The 26,949-nt window shown below is 40.3% G+C and overlaps 1 protein-coding gene across 1 annotated transcript in view; it reads left to right on the top strand.

Annotated features, from left to right (window-relative positions):
- Positions 1 to 211: 211 nt before the first annotated feature.
- The window catches only part of LOC140239804 (IgGFc-binding protein-like), a 46,836-nt gene continuing 20,098 nt past the window's right edge, over positions 212 to 26,949 (top strand). Inside the window, exons 1-27 of the mRNA XM_072319623.1 lie at positions 212 to 294; positions 1,792 to 1,847; positions 2,648 to 2,746; positions 3,554 to 3,743; positions 4,246 to 4,595; positions 5,909 to 6,057; positions 7,541 to 7,721; positions 8,462 to 8,708; positions 9,285 to 9,331; positions 9,715 to 10,028; positions 10,774 to 10,918; positions 11,747 to 11,914; positions 12,458 to 12,625; positions 13,158 to 13,401; positions 14,326 to 14,613; positions 14,978 to 15,024; positions 15,721 to 15,921; positions 17,344 to 17,528; positions 17,748 to 17,855; positions 18,325 to 18,610; positions 18,967 to 19,248; positions 19,966 to 20,201; positions 20,916 to 21,120; positions 22,482 to 22,805; positions 23,616 to 23,777; positions 24,532 to 24,639; positions 24,813 to 25,048. Of these exons, the coding sequence (XP_072175724.1) occupies positions 212 to 294; positions 1,792 to 1,847; positions 2,648 to 2,746; positions 3,554 to 3,743; positions 4,246 to 4,595; positions 5,909 to 6,057; positions 7,541 to 7,721; positions 8,462 to 8,708; positions 9,285 to 9,331; positions 9,715 to 10,028; positions 10,774 to 10,918; positions 11,747 to 11,914; positions 12,458 to 12,625; positions 13,158 to 13,401; positions 14,326 to 14,613; positions 14,978 to 15,024; positions 15,721 to 15,921; positions 17,344 to 17,528; positions 17,748 to 17,855; positions 18,325 to 18,610; positions 18,967 to 19,248; positions 19,966 to 20,201; positions 20,916 to 21,120; positions 22,482 to 22,805; positions 23,616 to 23,777; positions 24,532 to 24,639; positions 24,813 to 25,048 (5,109 nt within the window). The remainder of the gene's footprint in view (positions 295 to 1,791; positions 1,848 to 2,647; positions 2,747 to 3,553; positions 3,744 to 4,245; positions 4,596 to 5,908; positions 6,058 to 7,540; positions 7,722 to 8,461; positions 8,709 to 9,284; positions 9,332 to 9,714; positions 10,029 to 10,773; positions 10,919 to 11,746; positions 11,915 to 12,457; positions 12,626 to 13,157; positions 13,402 to 14,325; positions 14,614 to 14,977; positions 15,025 to 15,720; positions 15,922 to 17,343; positions 17,529 to 17,747; positions 17,856 to 18,324; positions 18,611 to 18,966; positions 19,249 to 19,965; positions 20,202 to 20,915; positions 21,121 to 22,481; positions 22,806 to 23,615; positions 23,778 to 24,531; positions 24,640 to 24,812; positions 25,049 to 26,949) is intronic.

Raw genomic sequence — 26,949 nt, forward strand, 5'->3', positions numbered from 1 at the left:
TAAATAAGTTCCTTCAGCCTTCCACAGCGCATGTCACCGCTAGCATTGGCTAGGGGACGATAGACTTCACACTTCAATTATTACTCGCCACTTCGAATGGTTGGTATTGACATTGCAGTGACTTTAGCTCGCTAGACAAAAAAAAAAAAAGTTTAGGGAAACTTTTGTCACCCTTTCGGCTGCGGAGCCTTTCAACGGGCTGCCTAAAGGGATGAAGATGGGTGGTTTAACGTTCACCATCCTTCTGTTGGCGATCGCTGGCTTCGCATGCGGCCATGTCAGCTACAGAAGACGGTAAGAATTTGGTGTGATTTCATTTATAGTTTTGTTTTTGTGTACGTAACTTTTTAAACCTAATGAAAATATGAATAAATCATGAAGTATTTTTCACAATAACTATGATTAGCATTATCACAACAATAATATCAACCTGTTCTTGACACTGATGTTTATGTTGTCAGTTTTAATTTACTATCTACAGGAGATGAAAGAGATGTTTTCCAATAACTCCTACAGATAAAGCATTTCAATTAGAAGCCTATTTCATCAAGATCGATCGTAAGATTGATCTTACAATTGATCCAATAATATTAAAAAAAGTTACGCTCGATCTGCTATGACATGTGATTTAAATCTAGCATAAGTAGTATCTTTTATGAAACAGACTTACTATCAGTCTTGTATTGATCTTACGCTCGATTCGCTGAGATTCGTTTGATAAATGAAACTTAAGATCAATCGTACCTCTTTACGAAACAGACACAAGGTCTTCGAATTCTCTTTTCCCCACTATAGGGAGTATATTTTGCATTTCGTTATAAAACCTACTGTTCTCTCCTTTTATCTTTTAATGATAACACTAACTTTCCATTTTTTGTTGCTTAAGCACAATATTACAATTATAATATATATATATATATATATATATATATATATATGTATAATATATATATATATATATATATATATATACATATATTATATATATGTATATATATTTATTCAACACAAATATAGTATGATTATAAATATACACGATATTGTGAATATATTAATTCTCCAATCAAACCAGTTTCATTCTTTCATGGCTAATGTTTGCTATGAATTATTCTTTTTCTGGTGTCCACACTATTATGTGCTTATTATTGGGCACTTGTTACTTTTCTGTCATCAGCACCTCAATTGAACGAAAAAAAAAAAATACACACACAAAAGTTCTTTTCAAGGGAAATAATTCTTGTAGCTACAGCAAAAACACGCCACCAGACCTGTATGTTGAACTTGTATTCTTGTTTTTTTTTTTTCTTCTCGTTTCAGGCCGTCGTTATAAATGCAATTTCGATTATTCGCTCACTTGATCATTCTGTGGTTAAAATGGTATTCTTCATTGAAATTTTGAAAACAGAAACCCCAAATCATCTCCGTGAAAGATAAGCAAAAAAACAAAAAAACAAAAACAAAAAAACGTTCAGAGTGAACCAACAAGCACTTTGGTCAGGAGCAATTATATGTATTATCATACTTCCAGTCTGCAATATTGGAGGGTGGTTGCTGCGCTGATTTTCATGTGCCCCTCCCTACTTTCATCCCAAGGGAAAAGGCTAAAAATCAGACTTAAACTTTTGTTTGCTTCTTATCACTGCATAGATTTGTAAAGCGCAAACTTCGATAGACATCCATCAGCATAATATGGGTTTGAATCATTTACGCACTTTGGATAGGTCCGATGAGCGGCCCCTGACCGAAATGCGATATTCAAACATAATTCTCTTTACTATCACCCGTCCACAGACCTGAATACTCGTTCTACAAATACAACGGCGATCGTGCTCCGATACTCAACCAACGTAAGTCCATAAATTGCAATCCGGTTTTTGCCTCCAAAATGGTAACCTGGTCATTGCTGGTGCGGGTGTCTGTTCGTGTACATGCGTACGTTCATGTCCGTGTATAGGCTATAGTGTCGGAAACCATCTAACTTCACAGACACTCTTGTTTAACAGCAGCCTTGTTTGATATGCTTTTGATTCTGTTTGATCATCCTGCGTACACACAAATAATGGCCGTGCCTTTGCTAATGGATTCATTACTGCTCCAGATTACCATATGGACAGGGTAAATTTACTTTGGGCGCTTTGATCCAGATTACTGCATGATTTTGGTGTTCAGGGAAAAAAACCCGATATTTGCAACATGAAGGTTAACAATTATTAAGTAGGCACGGGTTTTACAATAAACAGATTATCGAAAGAATGTTACCGTTTGCTAAATCATGCTTATTTGCTTATATTCACAACTTTTAGGATGCTAACACGAATGCGAGAATTGTGATATCGGACAGATATCGAGGCAGGCATCAAAACGATTAACTGCGGAATAATTGGGACACTTCATTTCTCGTCTTTGTAGCTGTCATTATCAAAGACGCAAAATATGTAAGAACACCCTTAGAATGCGAAATATATGTACCAATATGTGTGGATATCCATTGATTAGAGAAACACACATTAATACCGATAGAAATACGAGTAATTCTAACGATACCATAGTGACGATAATATCAAATCCATTGATAAAACAGTCATTGTTATAACTATCGCTCTTGTTCTAAATTTGTTCTGCATATCATTGCATGTTACTTCAACAGCTGGACATAAGCGCAGTGTCCGTTCGGCCATGGTCAACCAAAAGGCGTCCAGCGGGACGCTGACCGATACTGACTTCGGCGCCGCAACACAGGTCCAGTGTAAGAAATCGATGCATTGGCCTCTTTGAGTATTTATGTCGATTTGAGAATGTCATCAAAATCTTCATCATTATCATCCTACATCTGCTTTGCATCTCTCGTTTATATTCATAATTATTTTCATACAGCGATTAATCCGATTTGAAGTCAAAAAATGATTTTTCATTACTTACTTTTCCATAATTTGAATTAAAACGGCAAACTATTATTTAATTTGTGTGTGTGCTTCGTGATCAGAGCTTCTTATTACAACGGGAAGATAATATAGTTGAAGGCTGAGCATGGATGAAGATTTTTTTAATTTTCATCTTGATGTAAATTTACTTTACTGTAACTGAAAACGAAAATATAATTCGGATGTTATTTTTTTTTTTCCCGCAAGCAATGACAGTGAAAGAAAAGCCTTTAGATCTAAAAAGATCTTTTCTGTTTCTTTTTAAGAACTTTTTCTATTTGTTGCAGTTCGCCTTCTTCATACGAGATGTTAAATGCAGAGTCGCATTGGGCGTTACAGATTGTTGATCTCATAAAATAGCACCTAAAATACATCTCACACCCATGTTCCTCCCAACACACACACAGTCTTTCATATCCACAATACGTAATTACTTGTATTGAGGTGCTTCAAAGGTGCTTGAGCAAATAATATACGAAAGACTTGATGTCAAATTCATACTTTTAGAGAGGAGAGTAGTTGGGAAAATATAAAATGATATTGCCTCATAAATTTGAGTACGTGACGTAATGTGGTATTATACTACACAGCTTGTATTAATGATTTCTTGAAACCATGTCTGATCAATGCAGCCATTCCGTACGCGGGATACTGCCAGGCCTGGTCGCAGCAGCACTACCGCTCCTTCGATGGGAAACTCTTCAACTTCCACGGGGCCTGCACCTACACCCTGGTCACCGACTGTATCGACTTTTCCTTTCATGTCTACGTCGAGAACGACCTCGACTGCCAGGATGAGAAGGCTAACAACACGTGCTTCAGGTAGGACATCTTTTCCACTATCGCGAAAAACAACACAATATTTGGTGGCAGTGATATTCTTGCATCCAGGCTGCATTACCAGTACTTCGCATCTACCCATGTGTGCTATGCGCCGCTTTTTTTTTTTTTTTTTTTAATTCAGGCGCACACTGTTGACAATCCGAAAACTCGTTTGCTCAAGAAAGCACTATACTGTAAGACAAATTCATAGCAAGTGATCCGTAGGCTACTGTTGAATTACTTCTTTACACCTAAATGACAAAGAACATTTCGGTTGTTTTATTTAATGAGTAGTAGTATAGATTGAGGGAAAAACAATTTGTGAATTTACGTGACCTGAATGAAATTGCAGTGATAATACGTTGTCTGATATTAGCCATAATGCTTGCCATTCCCATGAGCAAACTAAGTTTTAAGTTGTAAGTTTTACGAAAGGATACGGATGCTAATGGGTGTATGGTCAATTTTTGTCAATGCCACTGTTATTCATCTCAACCCATAGATCCGTTTTAGTGGACAATGGAGATCCAACCGCTCTAATTTACCTGAGGCCTGGTGGTAGCGCCTTTTACAAGAACGAGGAGTTGACCCTCCCCACCAAGGCAGGTGGACTAGTCCTCGAGAGCGTTTCCAACTACATTCTAGCTACGAGCGGACTGGGCTTTACCATTCTCTACGACGGGAAGGAAGCCATCACGATTTTCATCACATCCGACTCGTTGTCCGGCAGCACGTGCGGTTTGTGCGGTGTCTACGACAATGACCCTGCAAACGACTTTAGAAAGCCTAGCGGAACCCTAGCTGAGGACGCCTACAGCTTTGGCTTGTCGTGGAAAGGAATGGACGAGCGAGGTATGAAAATCACAGGGCAGTCTAAAGCTTTGAAGTTATGTACTGAGTGTATAAACTAAGGCGCCTTGGCAGATTACATGTTGCGGCGAAACCGCGGCGCCGCCGATGAACGGCACTTTTATTGTTTCGCCGCGGCCTTCTAAATCCTCCCTTTCAAAAGCCCGCTGCGCGACGCTTTCATACTCGGGCCGCCACACAGTGCGGCGCTTTTAAATGAAACAAGGCCATTGTACGAATTCTCTGTTCATGAAACTTCCACGTCATCCAATCTAAGTCGCAAAGTGGTTCTCAAACTGTTGGAACGATTTTATCTGCTGGCACTGACCAGCTGTGACCAGCTTTTAACTTAGCATAAGACAAAATTGTTTAAAGATATTGACTTGAATGCTGTTGATTGTACTCGAGGTTCAAGTTATTTGCCTTCCTGTGTGTGTATATGTGTGTGTGTGTGTGTGTGCGATTTGTTCCTTTGGATAAAAAAAGAGAAATTATATATAAGATACCATATCGACTTGGGGTCGTCTGGCCCCACCAGTAAGGCAAATTGTTTATTGATGACCATCTCTTCTCACTGGTCCTTAAGATAGGATATAATGTATCCTCTTGTATACAAGCTCTTGTATACAAGTAAAATGTAGTTGTATCTATTTTCTGCAAGTACTCTTATTCATATTTTGAACGCTGTTGATTTGCTACAATGATTTCTTTTTTCCAAGTTCAGAAAATAAAAAAAAACTGAAATTAAAACTAAAAAACAAAACGAAAGCAAGAACAACATCGGTAATGGCGCTACTTCAAATTTGAGTAGATACCTGACGTGAATTCCCTTTTTTTGTTTATGTTTTTGTTTTATTTCATTCGAATTTTTCCTTTTCAGGCTCTCCCCTTTAATAGCTGAGATTTTGAAACTTTGCAAAGGTTCATTAAACAGTAATGAGTAAAAAAAGTAGCTCTGTGTCACCAAACCCTTTAACCTCCACTTGACTTGAAACTGTGATGAATGTATACCCTACAATCAATCATTTTCAAGCTTAAGTACTACTTACTAATATAGATCTTCATTATCAATAAATGTATTCATATCTTGAAATGGAGAATCAATCAACAGTGTTGTCCCTGGTGTGTACAAACACGAGGAGATTATTCTCTCTTGACTTTGATTCTGCCGGGATTTGTGGCGTAAAATCACAACTGGATGTGCGGGCATTATGTATTTCGTGGTATTATCCGTAGGCACAAAATAACGTTTTAATATTCAGCGATAAACACATACAGTTGTAGTGCTAAACCACACCTTTCTGTCACCACTACAGATCCGGCCTACTGTCCCGATGTCCCGACGGTTCCGCTCCGCTGCACACAGTACTCCACGTTCGAATCCGCGGAGTTGGAAGCCAAGGCGCGCTACGCGGAGTCGGAATGCTCGCAGCTACTACACGGGACATTCACCGCCTGCCATCAGGTACAGTTAGTTGCCTTTCGCGCTTTCTCTACTCCGCATTCAAGTTTGATTCTCGAATGCACTCTTTCAATTATGACATAGTAATTATATGAAGTCAAGTCATGGCCATTTTTGTATTGTCATATAGGGCCTATATTCTTGATATAAAACCTACAACTTGACGGATGCAGGGTAAACGGCTCACATAACAATGCTTCTACCATCATTCAGTGACATCATTAGCTGTATCACAGAAGATAATGACATCACACAATACTGATTTTCTAATCAGGGACTTCCGCCAAGAGAATTTGTCATGACGGAAGTCTACAGTGCTTTATGTGAAATGTATGAGTGATCAAAGAATTGACACCAAAGTGTTTTTCTGCTCTGTAAAAAATGAGCTTTTGTGTAATGTATATGTGAAGGTCAAATATCTTATGTATTTCAATTCATCATTTTAAATGGTGATATATGAAATCTCAGAAGCCTGCGCGAGTGTTTCATATACCATTTCTGCTTCTGTGTTACGTGTAGTTGTGCTCAATCTTCTATCTCGATATGCCTGCTAAGAGTGCAGTCGTTCCTGTCTTCCCTCACATATCATGCAACAAGGAGAAAAGATTGAATCAGGTTCAAATTTAACATTTTACGTGCATGTCATTTTTCCTATTAATGTGGAGAGCAGTTGCGGCTCAGGGGGTAAGACGACGGACTATCGATCACGATGTCCCTTCGTCCATTCTCCTGTCAGCAGCGTTCCTTGGAGGGGAGGGGAAACCTACATAATTTGTTGCTTTTTCTACTGCCATCTAAAACAACAACTCCATTCCAGTCAAATTATATGCACGTCCCTTTTTTTTGTACCCGTGAATGACACGTGTATCCCCCTACCCGCATTAATTTACTTCGGTTAATTATCTACCCGATGAAATACAAACGTTGACTTACCTTATGAAAGAAGTTGTCCATATGGTACAGCTAGCTGTACGCGAAAAGGCAAACATTATTTCGATCTCCTAAGAACATTGACTCTTACCTTACGCAATATTTAGATTCTATCATGAAACGCAGACATAATCCATGATCTATCAATATTCAGGGTCCATCTTGTTAAGGTCTGTAGTAAGCACAATAACTGGACTATATGCAGAAATACTTACATAAATGCACCACCGTTTGCAATAGAAAGGATTTCGATATGCCATCGAAGGTTCCAAGAAAACGAGAGGAACATTTACATCTCCCCCCCCCCCAAAAAAAAAGGCAAAATGGCCTGTACTTTTAACGAAGAAAACGCACAAACAAATGAGATAGACAAAAAGTGATGGTTTTAAGCTCAACAGAAATCCTCCACCAAGTTCGCTTTACACTTCGTACTGAGTTACTTTATTGAAAAGCATTAGCATGACATTGCATGATTAGTGGTTGAAATACTTATAGGGTTTCAAATGACGGCCGTCGATGGACACTGATTTCTTTTTTTTATTATTGTTTATCAAAGGTTGTGGATCCGGATCCCTACATTGTAGCGTGTGAGCAAGATATCTGCGCATGCGAGATGGTTACGCAAGAAGACAACCAAACCGTCGGAAACAATTGCAAGTGCGCCGCCTTCTCGGCCTACACCCAGGAGTGCTCTCGGCGAGGATTCCAGGTTCCATGGCGTTCCAGCACATTTTGCCGTGAGTACAACCGAATCACTTACTTCATACCGTATGTCCCCCCCCCCCCCCAAAAAAAAAAAAAAAATTACAACGGGACCATCCGCAATGATATCTTTAAAAATGGTGAATCAATCTAAGTACAAATTCAGGGTATGAAACTATAACTCATTGCCCATATCTTACAGAAAACCCCTTTCGATTTCGAGTGCTTCAGTGGTCAAAGAGAAATGAGGAATTTTGTAGAGGATGTCAGGAATCTCTTCCCTCCAAGTTCTGTCTATTGTATTCACACACAAGAGCATCGAAGTGCTAAACTTGGAAGAATCAGACTCATGATATGCTTTACAACAATCCACATTTCTCTGTGACTGCTCGACCAAATTGAATGGGGTTTTCTGCAAAAAAGAGCTAAGATGATATATTTTAAGACCCTGAAGTAGCAGTTAGACAGTTTAATCATATTGGGTGTTATCAAAGCGAAAATCTGATTGTAATTCTTTTTGGGACATGCTGTATACACGAAAACAAATCAAAGCAAACGTTCCCGGGAATTCAATTAGATTTCATAGCACTACGGAGAAACCTAATTGTCAAAATAAAGTTTTGCTTTTTGTATTAGGCCTGATTATTTGTCAGCCATGAATCTGTGAAAAAAAAAGGTTAGCAAAACTATGTAGATGGTACCTCAAGACACCTTAAGTAGTCCCTGATACTATCAAGTGATAATACTTACTGTGCCATGGTTATCACGTTAACAGCTTACGAATGCTCCGGCGACAAGGTGTACGACCAGTGCGGGTCTGCGTGCAGCCAGAAGAGCTGCGGGGCTGCCATAGCAGACTGCGAGACGGACAAAACGGTGGGCTGTATCGAAGGTTGCCACTGCCCATCGGGAACCTACAGCTCGCCCTCGGGACTCTGCTTGAGCATCGACCAATGTTCGTGCACCTGGCAGGGGAAAGAGTACGATCCGGGAATGCTAGTCTCCGATGGCTGCAACGAGTGGTGAGTGCGTCTACTATTATAATATGCTTGCAGTGAAATCGTTCTTTAATGAATATTTATGAGGGGAGAAAAAGGGAGGGAAAAATTCACTCACTTTAAATGAGACAATATACCTACAACCGCGGAGATGTATTTTGTTTTAAGTGCGAGACTTTTTGTTCCAAATATATGGTATGAAGTCAAAAGGGACCAGAGGTTTCAATTCCAGTATAATCTTCATCAGAGACAATGACAAAAATGTCGCGTCACTACAGCCTCGGACGAAGATATTGCCGAGAACAAAAGCTCAGGTCCTTTTTTTTTTTTTTTTTTACTCCATTTTGCTCTACTGGCTCGCCACTATCGGATTAGACAGTGTTCAGCAACGTTTTCCACTACAAATGATTAAGTATTAAATTACATAGTTTCACGGTTAATTAACTTCACTTTCATATGGCATTAAGGACATAAACAGATCCTAATGTTTGCTGGGCAATATTATGATCGAATGCCTCGTGTGTATTCTCACATCGAACCTTTATCACACTTTGAAGGTACCCAATATGTTCACTTTTCACTTTTTGTTTTATTTTGCAGCAAATGTGTGGACAGCAAATGGCAGTGCACCCAAAATGACTGCGGAGGTAATTATTTTTCATATAATATTGCTACAGTATTATTTTGCTTCCATGTTTGGAAGCTATACGGGATGTGACGATTGAATTAATTCTAACTCAATTCATGTAAATGTGTGTCAATGGCGTTACCGGGTGACGGCAAAATACGGCTTGGTAAATGGAAAAATGGAAAGTAACTCATGGAGTCTGAGAATAATTGACTGAGCATATTTGTATTTGGAGAGTACATACAGCACAAAGGCATTCTTAGTATTCTTCAGTATAATTAGGATTAACATCATCCTATTTTGTTGTGACAGGGCATTCAATAAAATTCGAATAGATTTGCCGCCCTAATGTATGAACACAATGATTTACCCTTCTCTTTGAATTCACCATATCTATGACAGGAATGTGCCAAGTTAGTGGACAGGGTCACTACCACACGTTCGACAGCTACGACTACGATTTCTCTGGTACCTGCACCTACACGCTGGTCAAGGATTGTTGGGACACCCAGGCAAGCTACTCCGTGAGCATCGAGAACGTCGAGTGTGGAATGGAGGGCGCTTCGTGCGTGAAGGCGGTCATACTGCAATACGACTCCAATTCCGTAAGGTTGAGGAGAGGGCACCAGGTCGTCATCAACGGGCAGGAGGAGACGGAGTTCCCGGTAACTGCCGGCAGCATCTACATCAACCAGCCGACTGAGCACCAGACTGCGGTAAGTTAAGGGCATTATTTACCATTTACTGATGAAACAGAAACCCAGCTCTAGTGCTTCAAAATAGTTCTAAAATGTGAGTTGGGGATAGAAACAACTGAATCTGAATCTGAATAGAATCTGACTAAGTTTAATCTATGTTAAGTATTGTTAAATATACAAAATGTGAATAATAGTTATAATAAAAAATGTTTCCAGACTAAACCGTCTACAGTTATGGTTTAGTGAGAAAAATAGTGAAATCTTATATTCTAGGCTTTATTGCGAAGTTTTTACATAATAGGATGTTTTGTGATACAACTAACCTACACATTATGCATCAAATGTGATATCTTGAACATTTTCAAAGTCACTCCTCCCAATGGTAAACAATACCTTTAAGGGGCATCATCGAGGCACTAAAGCATTTTTAGCAGACTTCTGCATTAATCGCAATTGTATTTATTTCACCAAACAAGGTTGTGTATGGAATATATCTTATTCAACTGTGTAGTTTGTTTACAGTCTCACAATTTTGTCATTCATATATCACGTTTAATATCACTGTTGCCATTTATTTTGATATAAAAGCAGAAAAGTAGTCCTACTTGCAAACAAACAAGCAAACATACAATGGTTGATTATCGTCTGGTGTTTCTTTTCAGGATAAGGTTATTTTTACATGATGGTAAGATGGAATATGCAGCGGTCCAAAAGTTTTGCACTGCGATTTCAATTCATTCTGATCTTGTTCATTGTATCTTAGGCCGTGCTTGCTAACGGACTCACCATTTTGTACGACGGCAATGACCACGTTGTTGTTATGGCGGATGAGAGACACATCAACTCCACCTGTGGTCTGTGTGGTACCTACAACAACAACCAGCGAGACGACTTCTACACGGAGGCTGGTAAATGATATCTTCACGTCTTTATCTCTATAGTGCTGTATATATGCATTCACTCCCTCTCTATGTAATATGTAATACATATGATGATATTATATTCTATTCTATGACGTAATATATTCCATGATTACTATATACTGTAAAACTATGTATTCTATGACATATTATATGATACATTTCACGTAATAAGTATATTCTGTGATATATATGTCATAGAACTGAACCTCAAGATACACCTATAAACGCTGTATCTACGCAATTGCTAAACTCAGTGTGTTGAATTACAGCTGGAGGTTTAACAGGGTCCAACTTTGAAGCCAACTTCACAATATTCATTTATTAATTGTTACTTTGTCCGACAAGCCTTGTGTAAGCTTTGTGGATGTCGGGAAAAGGATCGATGTCATAATTTTCATTTAATTTCATTCATTTCATTTTATTTCATTTCCGACGAAAGTATACAATATGACAATTGCATATAAAAAAAGTAAAGTACATTGTAACTTTTGCATATCCAAATGAGATTTAAATGCACGCCATTTCTTTACAATAAGACAATTAACATACTTTAGATGAAGAAATGCATGGACAAAATGTGACTGAATCATAACAAAGAAAAATCGGAAATGGAGGGGAATGTTAAAAAGCCCGGCTTGTAGAATGCAGTCCCCTCGTGAGTAGTAAATTGTAGTAATGATGAAACGAAACAATTAGACATATTCCTCGGGAAGCAGAACATAAAACAAGTACGCACACAAATTTGAATAGAATATTAGCATAAAATTTGTTGTTAATCAAACTGGTCTATGCCATCACTGACCTGCATTTTAGGCGACATTGAGTCGAATTCCGCGTCCTTCGCCAACAAGTGGAGTATCGGGTCCTCCTGCGCCGACGCTGCCGACGAATCCGGCACAGATCCCTGCGATCTCTACTCCCAGAAGTCCATCACGGCTGAAGAAGAGTGCTACAGGCTTTACACCGACGATGCGTTTGCTCGTAAGACAGATATCCTGCACTAACCAATCATGCGACCAGCACTCTCTATCTTTGAAGATCTTGTCCCTTCGTTTTCCATAAAGAAATGGATAAAAAAAGGACACGTCAAGCCAAAAGTTCAAAGTATGTAGGCAGTTATTTGAAAAAGAACGATTGAACTATCTCGTAAATTTCCACGATTTTCGTTCCAGTCAGTAGACATCATCTATATAATATTATCATAATTCATTACGAGATTATAAAGTATGCTGTTCATCAAATATTGCCAAAAGATCATAGTTTTGAATTGAGAAAAGATAAAAAAGAGAGTATATGACTATGTCTCTTTGATCATCAAATAAAGACGAAAAGCTGCATGATTTACATGTCTGCGCTAAACAGATTTTGTGTTTCTGGAAGTCTACTGTATATCTTCCATAATTGTATAGAGATTAACAATAGCATTAAGCGTCACACCCCTTTCCTCTTCATTTTCAAGAAACACATTAATAGCAACACTTCACTAATTATTAGGACTGTAACTTGTCTATTCTCTCTTTCAAGCTTGCCGACAATACATTGACCCGGAAGTGTATTATGATGCTTGCCGAAGTGACGTGTGCAACTGCGTTTCCGGTGACTCGTGCAAGTGTCAGATCTTTGCTATGTATGCCTCCAAGTGCGCCCAGAAGGGAGTAATCATCAGTTGGCGAGAGCATATGTCTGGCTGTGGTGAGTTGTTTTTTTTTTTACATTTATTGTTTGTTTGTTTGTTTGTTTGTTTGTTTGTTTGTTTTTTTTGGGGGGGGTTATTTGTCGCTTGCTTGGTGCCTTGTAAAACCTATAGATCGTGGTACATCTGAGAAATGGTTAGGATCAGTTCGAAGATTCCACATACTATACTACAGGTAATCAACAATGTTTATCGTAGAGAAAATAGGTTTTATCTGATCAGATGATTCGCAAGGTTCTTTACAAGTGTTTCACGTATTACTTTAAGTTTTAGAACATTTTCTATTTATCAGTGTACTAATGATAATACCTAACTTTTGGATATATACACACAGACGAGTTAATGGCGTACTGACTGCCAATGATAGTTGCCACAGAGACATATATAATATGTGTGTGTTTCTCTACCTATTAGTATATTCATCATATCATAAGAACCTGCAATACACCTGCAAATCTATTCAAATCTACAATTTTTGAATAGATAAGACACAAGATGTAAATACCTGTACCAAAATTTTCCCCAAACCAGAAATGAAGTGCGAGGGAGGACTCGTGTACAGTGCCTGCCATTCCATGTGCTCAACCACTTGCAACGCTATCTCCACCAACATGGTGTGTGACGAAACATGTGTGGAAGGCTGCGCATGCCCAGAAGGATCCTTGATGTCACCCACGGGCGCATGCGTGACGCGCGAAAACTGCGGCTGTGTAGATCCAGACTCGGGCGAACGTTTCTCTAGGGGGGACAAAGTCGCCAAGGGATGCGGATTCTGGTAATGATTGACAGTTTCTTTATCTTTTTTTGTTGTCCAAAATCTCGTGTTGTAGGAATACTTCTTATCATCTTCTAATTTTGTTTCACTAGTATTTTCAAGAGACAATTCCCTGACAGAGACCATTCTATAGTTCCTCAGTAAGGTTATCCTAAATTTCGATATTTGCTCAATCATAGGCAAACATCGATATAGCGAGATACACGTGTACCTATAAACCGTGAGTTTTGATCGTTATGATTTGTACCACGGACATGCATCAACACTGGTAAATTCAAGTGATAAATGAAATTACATCCCTGCCTCTATGTCTATAACTCGATTCGCCGAACTTATACGTATATGGAAAGTATTCACAAACATATACACCTGTATGAATATAGTATAAAAAATGATTACTTCGAAGTTTCTTATGTTTGTTCGTTTTTTTCTTGCAATGTTACAGCTATCCATGTAAACGTATCAAAATATGGTTTCCATGGAAACACAATGATGATAGTTCTACAGCTATAGAATTGTAGTATACTCGAGGCTCTTATGTGTGTATTGCGGAAACCAAAATACAAATCAACATACCTGTAATTGGATAGCAGCATTCTCCCATCGAGACTGAGGCTGTAATAAGGATTGGAACGATTTACAGTGGTAGGAAATTTGGTTAGATTTGAACGTACGTCATACTGCCTTAGTCACAGTTTTATACCTTTGATAGTTGAGGGGGGGGGGGGAGGGTGGTCAGTGCCTTTCTCGAATGCTTGTATAATACATGTATATTACACATCGTTTATCCCCCACCAAAAAAAAAAAAAGAAAAAAAAAATCATCATCATCATCAACAACAACAACAAATCCGTCATCTTTCCAATTACTGCTACAACCACTTTCAATGTTTAACATGTTTAACCTGTTGGTTTCGTTGGCCAGCACCTGCGACTCTGGAGACTGGATGTGCGAGGACCTAGACTGTCCGGCAGATGCGTGTGGCGTGAACGAGGCGTACGTCGCCTGCGTCAGCCCGTGCGTCAAAACTTGCGCTAATATGCACGAATTTGAGGCTTGCTCGGCCGCCACCTGTTACAGCGGCTGCGCCTGCACTGAATCCACTGTGTGGAACGGTACCCAGTGCGTCGCATCGTCCAGTTGCCCGTGCCACCACGGCAAGCAGAGCTACGAGGAGGGGGCGAGCATTCAAACGGACGAGTGCCACACCTGGTGAGGACAAGTTTTGCTTTCTCCTTGGAACATCACAAAGGACTGATACATTTCTTTTATCTCTTCCTCCTTACCATTGTTTGTGAGTTATTTTTTTAGTTGTTAGATTAGCAAGACACTCTTTTCGTTTTGACTGTACTTTTATACTGATGTTTCATAGGCCTCTGTATAGGCATGTTAGGGATACGCTGTGAAATATAGAATAAACGCAGCCTATATTTGAACTGAATGGCATCGTTTCAAAAATTATGCAAGCTAGCTAGACGTGTTAAGAAAGACTTGGAATGGAGTGTTGTGGTTAATTTGTTTTCAATGCATCAAAATATAGTTTCCTTTTAAAAATGATTGATTTTCTTCACTACAGCGTTTGTGAGAACAGCAAATGGAAGTGCGAGGAGAGCAATTGTCATGGTAAGAGAGAGAAAACAAATGTTTTTTTAAATTCTATTGATACCAACTGCACAAATGCTCAACTTGTAGCTTGCCCACTTCGGAGCATCAAAGGTTGTACATTTACGATTAGAGTCAGTCATCTACTGAGTTAATAGATCTAATCTGTCGATACAGAAATATGTTGTCTGCAGTTCGTAATCGTGACGCAAGGAGGGTGTGAAAAAGATTGCATGAGAAAAACGAGGCTATTTGTAAGTAAGCAGTCAATGCTGCAAACAATGAAGGTGATCAAACAGTGACCACATTTTGTGACAAGTCCTGCTGATACCTGGCACGAGGTTCAAAGGATCCCCCATTTCACACATAGATTCTCATATCACTTTTAACAAGTGTCGTCGGAACAATTAAAACGTTCCACACAAAAACAACAACAACAACAACACACACACACACACTCTAATTTGCCTCTCTCCAGCAAACAACGATATTATCACACTTTGATTTACAAGAATGGCGGAAACTACATGTACATGTACAAAGTCTTTTAACTCTCTTACTCCTACTACTTAAGACTCTAGGACTAAGAGATCCTTTCACTGTAGATTCTATAAGGGTTTTCCTTAATCGTCTTAAAATCATTCTTCACGTCACAATTTCCTGCGACATGATCTAATATTCACGAATCTCGGAAAAATGTCCTCCTTGTTTAATCAGGAACATGCACGGCTTGGGGCGACCCTCACTACAAGACATTCGATGGTAAGCTCTTCGACTTCCAGGGCGACTGCGACTACGTGATGGTGACCGACAGCGTCAGCCAGGCTTCTGGAATCGCTTTCTTCCACGTCGTCATCGGCAACATCCCATGCGGAAGTAGCGGCGTCTCCTGCACCAAGTCCATCACGTTTACGATCGGTATGGTCTTACAAAATAATGTGCAGTACACGTAACAGTTTAACCTTTGAACTTAAAGGGGACCTCCGGATGATTTTCAGACTTTTACATTTGAACAACTATAAATTAGTTATACCGAGTACAGAGTTTCAGAATATGTAGTGATTGGGTTGAGGAATAAGAATGTTCTCAAAATTTACAACAAATTGCAATGAACAAGGACGATGACATGGCAGCCTCACCATAAGAATGCGAGAGTTGGGGCTCAAGGAAGCAGAACAAAAGAAGATGGCATGCATACATTCTACACAGGTGAACTTGTTAAGCAAGTGGTATTGTAATGGAATTACACTGCTACATTGCTAAAATATGTGAGGCTCCTACGTCATCAACATTGTTCAGTGTAATTCGTTTAAGATTTTTCAGAGTATTGTTTCTCTGCTTAAGGACAACAATAAATTCTACAAATCTATACATGGATACATTGATTTATGTACTACTTGATGTGTAATTATGAAAATCGTCTGGAATGCCCCTTTAAGAATACAATTAACGACTCGTAAAGTGTGGTTTCCACTAGTTTTGCGCGGAAGTATTGTTGAGATATGAAGGTAAGAAGTCGTTTTAGTTGTAGCAAAGAAATAATAAATGCAACACAATTTATTACTCAATCTAATACATTTGTAACAGTTGTAGAGCTCTATTCACTTTGAAGAAGTTTGAAGCACAAATCCGAATATTCCTTTGTAAAATCTATGTATTATAATATATGATATATATATGATGTTTTAGTTGAATGTTACCACCGTATAAGGACATTTTTTTTTGAAATGTTTTATAGTCTCCACTGGACAAGATTAACGCTTATCACACTATTTGATATCCGTCTGATTTTACTACAGTGTAGTTCAGTACCTACTGTACGTTCCGCGTGCGTGTGGCCCTTGCGTTGTTACAGGTTGTTGGTACATACAGCTGTAGATGCGATAATTACGAAACAAGCACAGGATTAGCAAATTACACTTGCTCATCGAGTTTGTACTTGATAACCTGCGTAAACGCCAATAATCATTTCTTGGATCTCACTTCACAAGAATCATATCAATATAGATTTGCCATTGGTATTTTATCAAGGAAAAGACAGGTGAACAAAAGTCTTCCCTATCGCGGCATTACCCATAAAGTTTACTGCTTTCATGACTAAAATTAAATATCTATAAAGATTATTTCTCATCAAAAATCTATAGAACGTATATTCATTTGCATTTACTCTTTACGAGAACTAATTTTTCTACATCGATTGTGTATTGGCAAAAGAAAAAAAAAGAAAAAACAAACAAACTTCATTTCAATATTATCATTGAAAATGATGGAAAATAATTTATTCTCAATTTTCATAATCATACCCGGAGTCTCTTTTTGTTGTTGTTTCGATGCATATAGGAACCGGGTCTAACCAAGAGAAGTTGTCCCTAGTCCGTGGCGCAGAAGTCCCGAAGTCAGCCGGATCGTTCCGGATATCGCAAGTCGGAGCCTACGTCTACGTTCACACTGATTATGGCATCACCTTGCTTTGGGACCAGGGCACTTGGGTCCAGGTCAAACTAGATCCCTCGTACAAAGGAAAGGTAAGATCTCTATGCGTTCTTCCTCCACCTCTGATGCCCCTGCTCTATTTTTCTCCTGCATTTTATCTTTCACCGGGTCGCGAAGACATCTCCGTTTCCTCAACGCGACGTCTTCTGGAGATTAGTCTGGTCTCCGGGAAGTCACGAGAGAATATATATATTTTTTTAATTATTATTGTTGTTATGTTCATTATCATTTTACTTTATCAAACCTGATAGGTTGGCGGTCTCTGTGGCAACTTCAACGATCTCGTCGGCGATGACTTCTTGTCCCCTGCCGGTGGACTACCCGAGACGTCTTCAGTCGACTTCGGTGATAGTTGGAAGGTAATCTCAAGCCTAGTTGCAGTAAAGAAATTAATAAAAGATAAAGAGTGAAACGTAAATTCATAATATTTGGCAAAAAAAGGAAAGAAAATGTCTTTACTGCTCTCCACTATTCTGTAAGTTCATACCTAGGGCGTCAACGATCTGCCGTGTGTGGTGTATCAATGAATCATAACTCGGCATAACAAAGTGTCGATTAGGGCCTATTTAATTTTTTCTCTTTTTTTTTTAAAGCTTGGGATTTTTTAACGTGAAGTAATCAATTTACATATCCCATCGTCAAATATTGGTAAAATGAATGTACCTCAAAGGAGGAACTAGTAACCAGCCGGAAATTACAATGCAGAGAATTGCATTGCCAATCTTTAGTAGTTTTAGGATGGGTATATCTCGTAAAGATTCCGAGAAACGAGTAAGTGTGGCTCCGTCAAACAATTACAAGTATATACATGTACCTTTATTTTGACAGGTTCACGACTATTGCCCAAGATCGTCGCAGGTGACCAACCCGTGCACCACCAGTCCGCACCGCCGCGCTTGGTCCATGCGCCAGTGCAGTGTGCTCAAGTCAAGCCTATTCGAAGACTGTCACAACGAAGTCAGCTACAAGTCCTACTACACGCGGTGCGTGTACGACGCGTGCGGCTGCGACTACGGCGGCGACTGCGAGTGTCTGTGCACGGCTATAGCGGCCTACGCGCAAGAGTGTAACGCACGGGGTGTGCCTATCAAATGGCGCTCAAACGACCTCTGCCGTAAGTCAACTTTTTCCTCCTTCTATTGCTATTGTGTATGTTCGCATCATTTTACCTCCAAATTATTTGTGTATAAAGCTGTCTATTGATCGCAAACGAATACGTGAATGTTCGGATTCTTTCCTTGATATAATATTAACCAGCACATACGTCTTTGGAAGATATCATCAATTCCTTCATAAGTTCATTCTATAACAACCTTTTGTGTATGGCATGTTCTGAATATTTTGAAGATGTCCTCTCAAAACAGAGTCTCTTTAAAATGCATACTGTATGCCTGCCCACCCAAGCTGTCAATGACAGTCTTCAAAGTCTGCAATTTTGTGACTTTTCCCTCTTTCTCATGATCATTGCAGCTTACCAGTGCGATGGCTGCCGCGAGTACGACCCTTGCATACCTGTGTGCAACGTCTGTGGCCACGAGGACCGCTGGGACGAACACGGCCTCTGTCCCGATACCTGCGTGGAGGGATGCAACTGTCCCCCGGGCCAGTACTACCAGGACGGCGAGTGCGTGGAGGTGTGCCAGCAGACCACCCCGTCTACGACGACGCCTTACGTTACCACCACACCTCCCTGGAGCGTCACAACCGAGCCGACAACCACCACGCCAGTGCACACGCCAGCTTTCAATACATGTAGGTCAAAACCACCATTCCCACCAACAGCACCATTGGGCTGTGAACTCGGCTCAGTTCGTAGCACGTCTGCCTCCTGAACCATTTTAATGACCCGTATTCTATTCCCGAGTCTAACTGTGCATTAGTGTTGTGTATAATCATACCTTGCCCTCAAGCAATTAGAGGCAAAACACTGTCCCTCAGATAGGACATAAAGGAGGTACCGCGTGTGTGAGTCACAATTTATACAAGTAAAAATCAAGCTGCATTCATTCATTCATTGCAAACTAGGTGACGAGTTTCTATTAAGATTTGAAGAAAAAAAAAGTCAGAAAGGTAAGCCCTATTTTTGCAAACCGCTAATAAGAATCTGATAAATATACTTAGTGAAAAGTGTAATAGAATTAATTTAAGGGTTTGATTAGGGTTTCAATAGGAACTTGGTTGTAACATAACTAAAATTTTACTTTCTAAAGGCAGTTCTTATCTAAAATACAATTACCTCCTTGTACTACAAGTTTACACCTTTACCACTAACTCGATGTAGTGTTAACTGATCTATTCATAAAAATTCATTCATTTATTACTTGCACATTTTTTTTTTGCACTCATCGATACCTAACCAATTCATTCATTCACTCACTCATTCGTTCACTCACTCACTCACTCACTCACTCATGAATGAATGTCGTTTGGAATTGAATTCTTTAAGTATTAACTTTCCTATACTTGAAGGTGTATGCAACGGTTACGGCGATCCTCACTACTATGACTTCAACGGCAACGAGTTCGATCACCAGGGGAACTGTACCTACATCCTCAGCCAGGACTCCAGCGATCCGCCCGTCTACATCGTCCTCATACACAACGTAGAGTGCGCTAATTTTCCAGGCACCACGTGCCCGAAGGAGCTGACGATCATCTACGGAGACTACATCGTCGATCTCCTGTCGACGTTCACAACACTGGGAGTGAGTGCTGGAAAGGACACACAAACCCAAACGAAACGAAACGAAGCGAAAGAAAACAACCACAGCAAAACAAAATACACAAAAAGCTCCGTATAGTAGTTGTATCAGTGTTATTATTATCATTTTTTTTTTGGGGGGGGGGGAGTGGGGGAGGGGTGCGTTTCGGCGCTCTTCTTTCTTTATAATCGGAACAATTAATGTATACTACAGTCAAACCTGCCATAGCGACTAACTGTCTATAGCGTGCGGTATACTACTAAACTCAGTTGCCCAAAAGAAATGTCATGTTAAAGACCCTGTGCATAGCGGCCACCCGTCTACAACGACCACCTTTTTTTTGTGTCCCTTTGGTAGCCGCTATAGACAGGTTGAACTATTACATGTCATATGCATTTGCCTGTTTTGAAGACACCGCTATTTCGCTAGATGTATTTAAGATAAGAAGATGTCATCTTCCTTGATAAAATAAAAAATATATAGAAAGTTTTTTTTTTCTCACCATTAAATAAGCATTGGACCAGGGAAGCTGCAACGTACTGGTGATATTGGTATTAAAGCATGTACAAAGTTAACTTGGTGAAACAAAAGTGTCATTCCTAAAATGTAGTACGCCTGCGTAGTTGTTTTGTAGTTGGGTTAAATAGGGGAAGAAACGGGAATGGTATTTTAAGGATATTAAAGCGATTTGGTGTGTCTTGTTTGTTTTCTCCTAAGGTGCATCAAATTCGAGTGAACAACGTACTGATGAACGCGCCCGTCGACTATAATAAGACGTTCAGAGTGCTGGCGAGTGACATGTACCTCATCTATCAAGCGCCGGACATTGGCTTGGAAGTCCGGTTTGTGCCCGTTGGCATGCATTACTTCCGTGTCGAGATTCCAGAGGCTCGTTTCTACGACAGCACCGAAGGCTTGTGTGGTGAGTTTTCATCACTGGATGAAAGACATTCTTCTCTATGGTTTGTATACGTTACATCGATCCTCTTCTCCTTTTCCTCAAATTCCTCATCCAACTTCTTCAATTCAATTCAATTAAATTCCATTAAATTTCGGTTTCATTTCAAAAAGTAATTCTGCAGACCAATAGTGTCATGCGTACAAAGGAAACGTTCAAGTATGATTACAGAAAAATCGCAGTTAAAGAAAAAAAATGTAAAAAGCATAAATACTCCGTCAAATCAATGTCATGTTACCTTACAATCCTATAATTAAAAGTTGCACAGACAGGAAGTTAGAACTGAATGCACGCATTGTTATGTACAAACAATATAGACATACACATAAATGCAGATACACTCAAAATAGACAATACACATGTATATAGGACAGAATAGATTTCCACGTGCAGCATAACAGTGTATTTCTAGTACCATCCATACAGAAAAAAAATATGGTTACAGAAAACAAACATACAACTGTACATATCCCTTCTTTTCGTCCTGCTCTTAACTTGTCCTTCTAATTTTCCTCTTTCCTCTTCTTCTCATTCTTCTTCTTGTTTCTTGCATTTTTCCATTTTTCCTCTGGCTACCCCAAAACCATCCATTCTATTACTGCTCTTTTATCTACCATCACTGCTTCAACTCCGCTCAGTTTTATTATCTCTTTAACACCTCCCTGCTCCTACCCTTCTTGACAAGTCTACCACGATTGAAACTACTCGGTCACAATCTGTTCGACCCTTCACAGCGCTACTTCTAGAATACTATTGTTGTTATGTCGGTCTCCTACCAAGTCATCTCCCTTCTCCCCTTCGTGTCTGATAAAGATTATTTAAAATAATTCTCCTGCTCGAATGGGGAAGTCCAGACGATTTTCATATTTTTACATCATGTACTAGTACATAAATCGACAGCTCCGCACATAGATTTGTGAAATTTATTGTGGTCCGTGAGCATAGTGACCAATACCAAACCCCAAAACAGATTAAACTGAACAAGGATGATGACATGGGAGGCTCATTATATTCCAGTTGTGTATAATGCAGCTTGCTTAACAATTTTATCGACCTTTGTAGAATTTATACATACTTCCTTCTTTTGTTCTGCTTCCTTGAGGCCCAACTCATGTATTCCTGTCGTGAAGCTGCCACATCATTGTTGGTCATTGTGATTTTTTGTTATAACTCTTTAAATCATTCTCATTCCTCATCCCAATCATTATAAGTTCTGAAACTCTGTGCCCAACATAGCCTTTTTTTCTTCAAATGCAAAAGTCTGAAAATTATCCGGAAGTCTCCTTTTAAAAACATGTGGTTTTCCCCTGTGACTCCGTTCTCAGGTAACTGCGGCGTGAACGGCACCACGTGCGAGGAGGACAATGACTGCTGTGACTGGATGGTGCCGGAGGACAGGGAGAGATGCGGCTGCGAAGACGTCGGCACGGAGCTCCCGTGTACGCCGGACGCCTCGTGGTGCCAGAACCTCTACGACCGGCCCGAGTTCGAGCCTTGCTACGACACTGTGGACCCGGAGCCGATTTTCCAGAACTGCCTCTACGACTTCTGCCACACCGACAAGCACCCTTGCGACTCGTTCGAGTTCTACGCCACCGTGTGTGCCGAGAAGGGGATATGTCTGCAGTGGCGGTCTGACGATTTCTGCCGTGAGTTAAGAAAACAAACAAACAAACAAACAAAGAAACAAACAAACAAAAAAGCATTCGCTTTTCAGCATTTTTAAAAGTCCTGATAATAGCCGACGAGTTTTCTTTCTGCATTTTTGTTCCGATTTTGTTCGTTTCTGCCTTTAAAAAAAAAAAAAACTTTATTCACTTTCACTCATTGAATGAAACAGGAAACAGAAAATACTAATGTAGATCCATACTCGAAACAAATAACGCAGTTCACTGAAAGAAATAAGTGAGGGAAGTAGATGCAAGAAAAGGCCTATGTGTACACGTGTATATATGAAGAGCTTGCTTCCAAAAGGCGCTAAATCCATCATTTTCAACGGATTTAGCGCATTTTGGAAGCAAGCTCTTCATATATATATATATAGATATATATATGCTTGCATATTACATATATGATGTACATCTAACTAAAAGAAAACCACCGAACAGATTCAGGGCCTGCTGATGATTAAAGGTGTGTAGATTGAAATGGAATTTGTTACATCGTTAACGCTTATTGTTTATACTACTTTGATTGAGAGTATTTTAGATAGGTCCACGATTTTACATGAACATGTTATGAAAATATGGCGTGATGCCGTGTTGGATCTAGAGGTCGTGCAGATCAACGATACACACAAGAAGCCAAGTGTGGTGCTGGTAACAATCTTTGTACTGTGATGTTTTGCGAGCGCACCCAGTTGTGTGAGTTGTTACCTGGAGGGGCACTTCGCAGTACACGTATGTCGCCAGGAAGATAAAGTATTACACGTGGATTATCTTCACCATTCCTCGTTTTAGCTGTCAACTGCCAGCCACCCTTCGAGTTCAGACAGTGCGTATGTCCGGACGAGGAATATGCCACTTGTGGGGAATTCAGCGCGGACTGTCCGACAGAGCCAATCTCTGGCTGTTTCTGTCCGGTTGGCTATACCCGCCGGAACGACACCTGTATTCCGTGCCGTAAGTGTTTCGATTATCTATCTATCTATATGTCTGTCTATTTATCTTTCCATCAGTCCATTTATCTATTCATCTCTCTGTATGGCAAAATCGTGTATGTATTTCCAGTGTTATATTAGTTGGGATAGCGTATACCTGAAAAGTAGATTGATATTAAATGTTATCATATCATAATACATAAATGATAACATATGACGAAGAAAACTATGGACGCTTGAAAAGTGACAGAACGGTACTTCAGTAAAAGGGTACATGTGAATAACATAACCAAAGAAATTTATTTTCTATCTTGCAAGTCATTGTGCATTTACTGGTCACATGGCTAATGCAAGTAACAAAATGTCGCATAGAAGTCAAACTCTGATGCTCATATTCATAGTATATTTGCGAAAGGCAAGAAAACTGTACAGATTATGCGAAAATGTACAGACTATGAGGAAAACATAAATGACTTAATATGCTACATTTGGGTAGGTAAAACGACGTACAATAATAACATATAATTGGTAAATGAGTGATGTGCTGTAAAATATATGAGTAGATAAAATGAACAATGAGAATAGGTAAAGGTGCTAACTCGACCAGTCGGTCATATTTTGACCTTAAACATAACATTGGATTGGATTATCCAGCCGAAAGGTGTTAGAGTTACATGTCCATTTATAACAGTTATCTTAGCAATTGTAACATATTGAGCAGTGAAACTAATTTTCGGCTAGTTTCATCATGGAAAAACATTTTTCTCTATTTACAGCCACACCCACGGTACCTGTTACCAAGCCAAGGACAACCACACCTACCACCACCGCGCCCCCTACACCCACCTTCACGCCAACACCTTATATACCACCGCGCAATGACTGTAAGTGATCGTGTAATTCTCTCAATCTAAGAAAATTGAAGGGGCAGCCATCAGAGTGGCTGGCCGATACTTACGTCGACTTTCATTTTTTAAATATCACATACTTATTTTCCTTACATTTCACGACACCTGAGTGTGACCAGTGACCACATTAACTTTTTTTTTTCTTCAAGGTATCTGCACGGGCTACGGCGATCCTCACTACAGAGACTTCAATGGTAACGACTTTGATCATCAAGGAAACTGCACGTATGTTCTGAGCGAAGATTCCAGCAAACCACCAAAGTACACGGTACTCATCACCAACGTGGAATGTGAACGGTTCCCCGGAACCACGTGTCCTAAGCAGCTGACAATCATCTACGGAGGTTATGAGGTCGTACTGCTGTCTGATCATACGTCCGGAGGGGTAGGTATAACGTGTTGTGATGTTTTCGAGTACCTCGTAGTTCTGAAGAGTACAGAACAATCTCTTTCTACTTGGGTGCACTGATTGCACTACGGTTGCAGTCAGCGAATTAAGAAGTACAATAAGCGAAATGTCTTCAAACTTAAGCAGGAAATGGTTGGGGATGGCCTTGTCAGTGACCTGAAAAGTAAACTGGAAGACCCCCAGCTAGGTAGCTCTCCTGTGGAGGACGACTGCTCTACCCTTAGGCAGGTAGTGTACTTAACCGCCTTTGAGCATCTGGCCCTTCAAAGAGAAAAAATCAAGAATAGTTTGACTATTTGAATGATGAGCACATATCATCCCTACTAGACGTAAAGCACCGTCTTCGCAGAATCGATGAGTGACCTCTCATCAATCCCTACGACATCTGCAGGGAAGTTCAGGCCAAGCTTCGCAAGATGCAGAACAAGTGGCTCAGTAACAAAGCTGAGGAAATTCAGGCTTCTGCTGACAGGAAAGGCTCTAAACGTTTCTACGCATAAAAAGCCCTCTATGGACAGCCCTCCAGCTCCTTCCCCACCTGCCTAGTGCAGACGGGGCAGCACTAATCACAGATCGTGCTAAGATCCCACGAGCACTGGGCTGAACACTTCGAGACCATCTTGAATCGACCATCCCCAGCAATGATGAAGGTATCCAACACCTCCCACAGATCCCAGTCAACCAGGGACTTGACACACCACCCACCATCAAAGAGACTCAGAAGGCCATCTGTCAACTGTTCTGCAGAAGGGCACCTGGCATCGATGCCGTCCATGCAGAGGTGTACAAGTCAGGAGGCCCTTTCCTCACCCGAAAGCTGATAGACATCTTTCAGTAAATAAGGCAGCAGATTGTCATACCCCAGGACCTCATTGATGCTTTCAATGAACACATTTACAAAAGGAAATTTAAGGTAACCAGCAGTTCTATGACAACCATCAGGACATGTCCCTACTGTCAATAGCCGGCAAGATTCTTGCCAAAGTCCTTCTCAATCGCCTTATCCAGCACCTTAAACAGGGGCACCTTCCCGAAAGTCAGCGATTATTCCGGGCGGGTAGAGGCACAGCGGGCATTTATCTTTGCAGCAAGAAAGCTTCAAGAGAAGTGCCAAGAATAGAACAGACACTTCTACGCCACCGTTGTTGATCTCACAAAGGCATTTGATACAGTCAGTAGAGAGGTCTTGTGGAAGATTTTGGCAAAGTTTGGATGTCCAGAGCACTTCGTCACTATGATACGCCAGTTCCATGGCGGTGTGATGGCCCGTGTACAGGATAAGGGTGAAACATCAGAGGCCTTCCCGGTGACAAACGGTGTCGAGCAGGGCTGCGTACTAGCGCCAACACTCTTCAGCATCATGTTTTCTACCATGCCCATTGATGACTTCCATGACTGTCAGGAAGAAATAGCTATCAGATCTATACAGGCCAGATGGTAAATTCTTTAATTAGTGCCGACTACAGGCAGTATCAAAGGTGAAAGAAGTTGTTAGAGACTTCCTTTTTCGCCGACGACTGTGCTCCCAGTGCCTCCAGTCAACAGGCAAAGCAAGCGACTTCTGACAGACTATCTAGGTCTTGCGACAACTTTGGCCTCACCATCAGTACCAAGAAAACCGAAGTCATGTATCAACCCTGCCCTGACAAGCCCCACCAGAAATCTGTAATCAGAGTAACTAGTACAGTGCTCAATAATGTTGACAAGTTCACATTCCTGGACAGCACTCTGTCACGTCAGATCACCATAAACGTGGAAATTAAGTGTAGAATCTCTAAGACCAGCAGTGCCTTCGGGAGGCTCCGAGAAAATGTCTGGGAGCGAATGGGTATCAGCCTCAGCACTAAACGCAAGGTCTACCAGGCAGTAGTCGTCAC

The sequence above is a fragment of the Diadema setosum genome, chromosome 16, assembly GCF_964275005.1.
Source record: "Diadema setosum chromosome 16, eeDiaSeto1, whole genome shotgun sequence".
Taxonomy (NCBI): domain Eukaryota; kingdom Metazoa; phylum Echinodermata; class Echinoidea; order Diadematoida; family Diadematidae; genus Diadema; species Diadema setosum.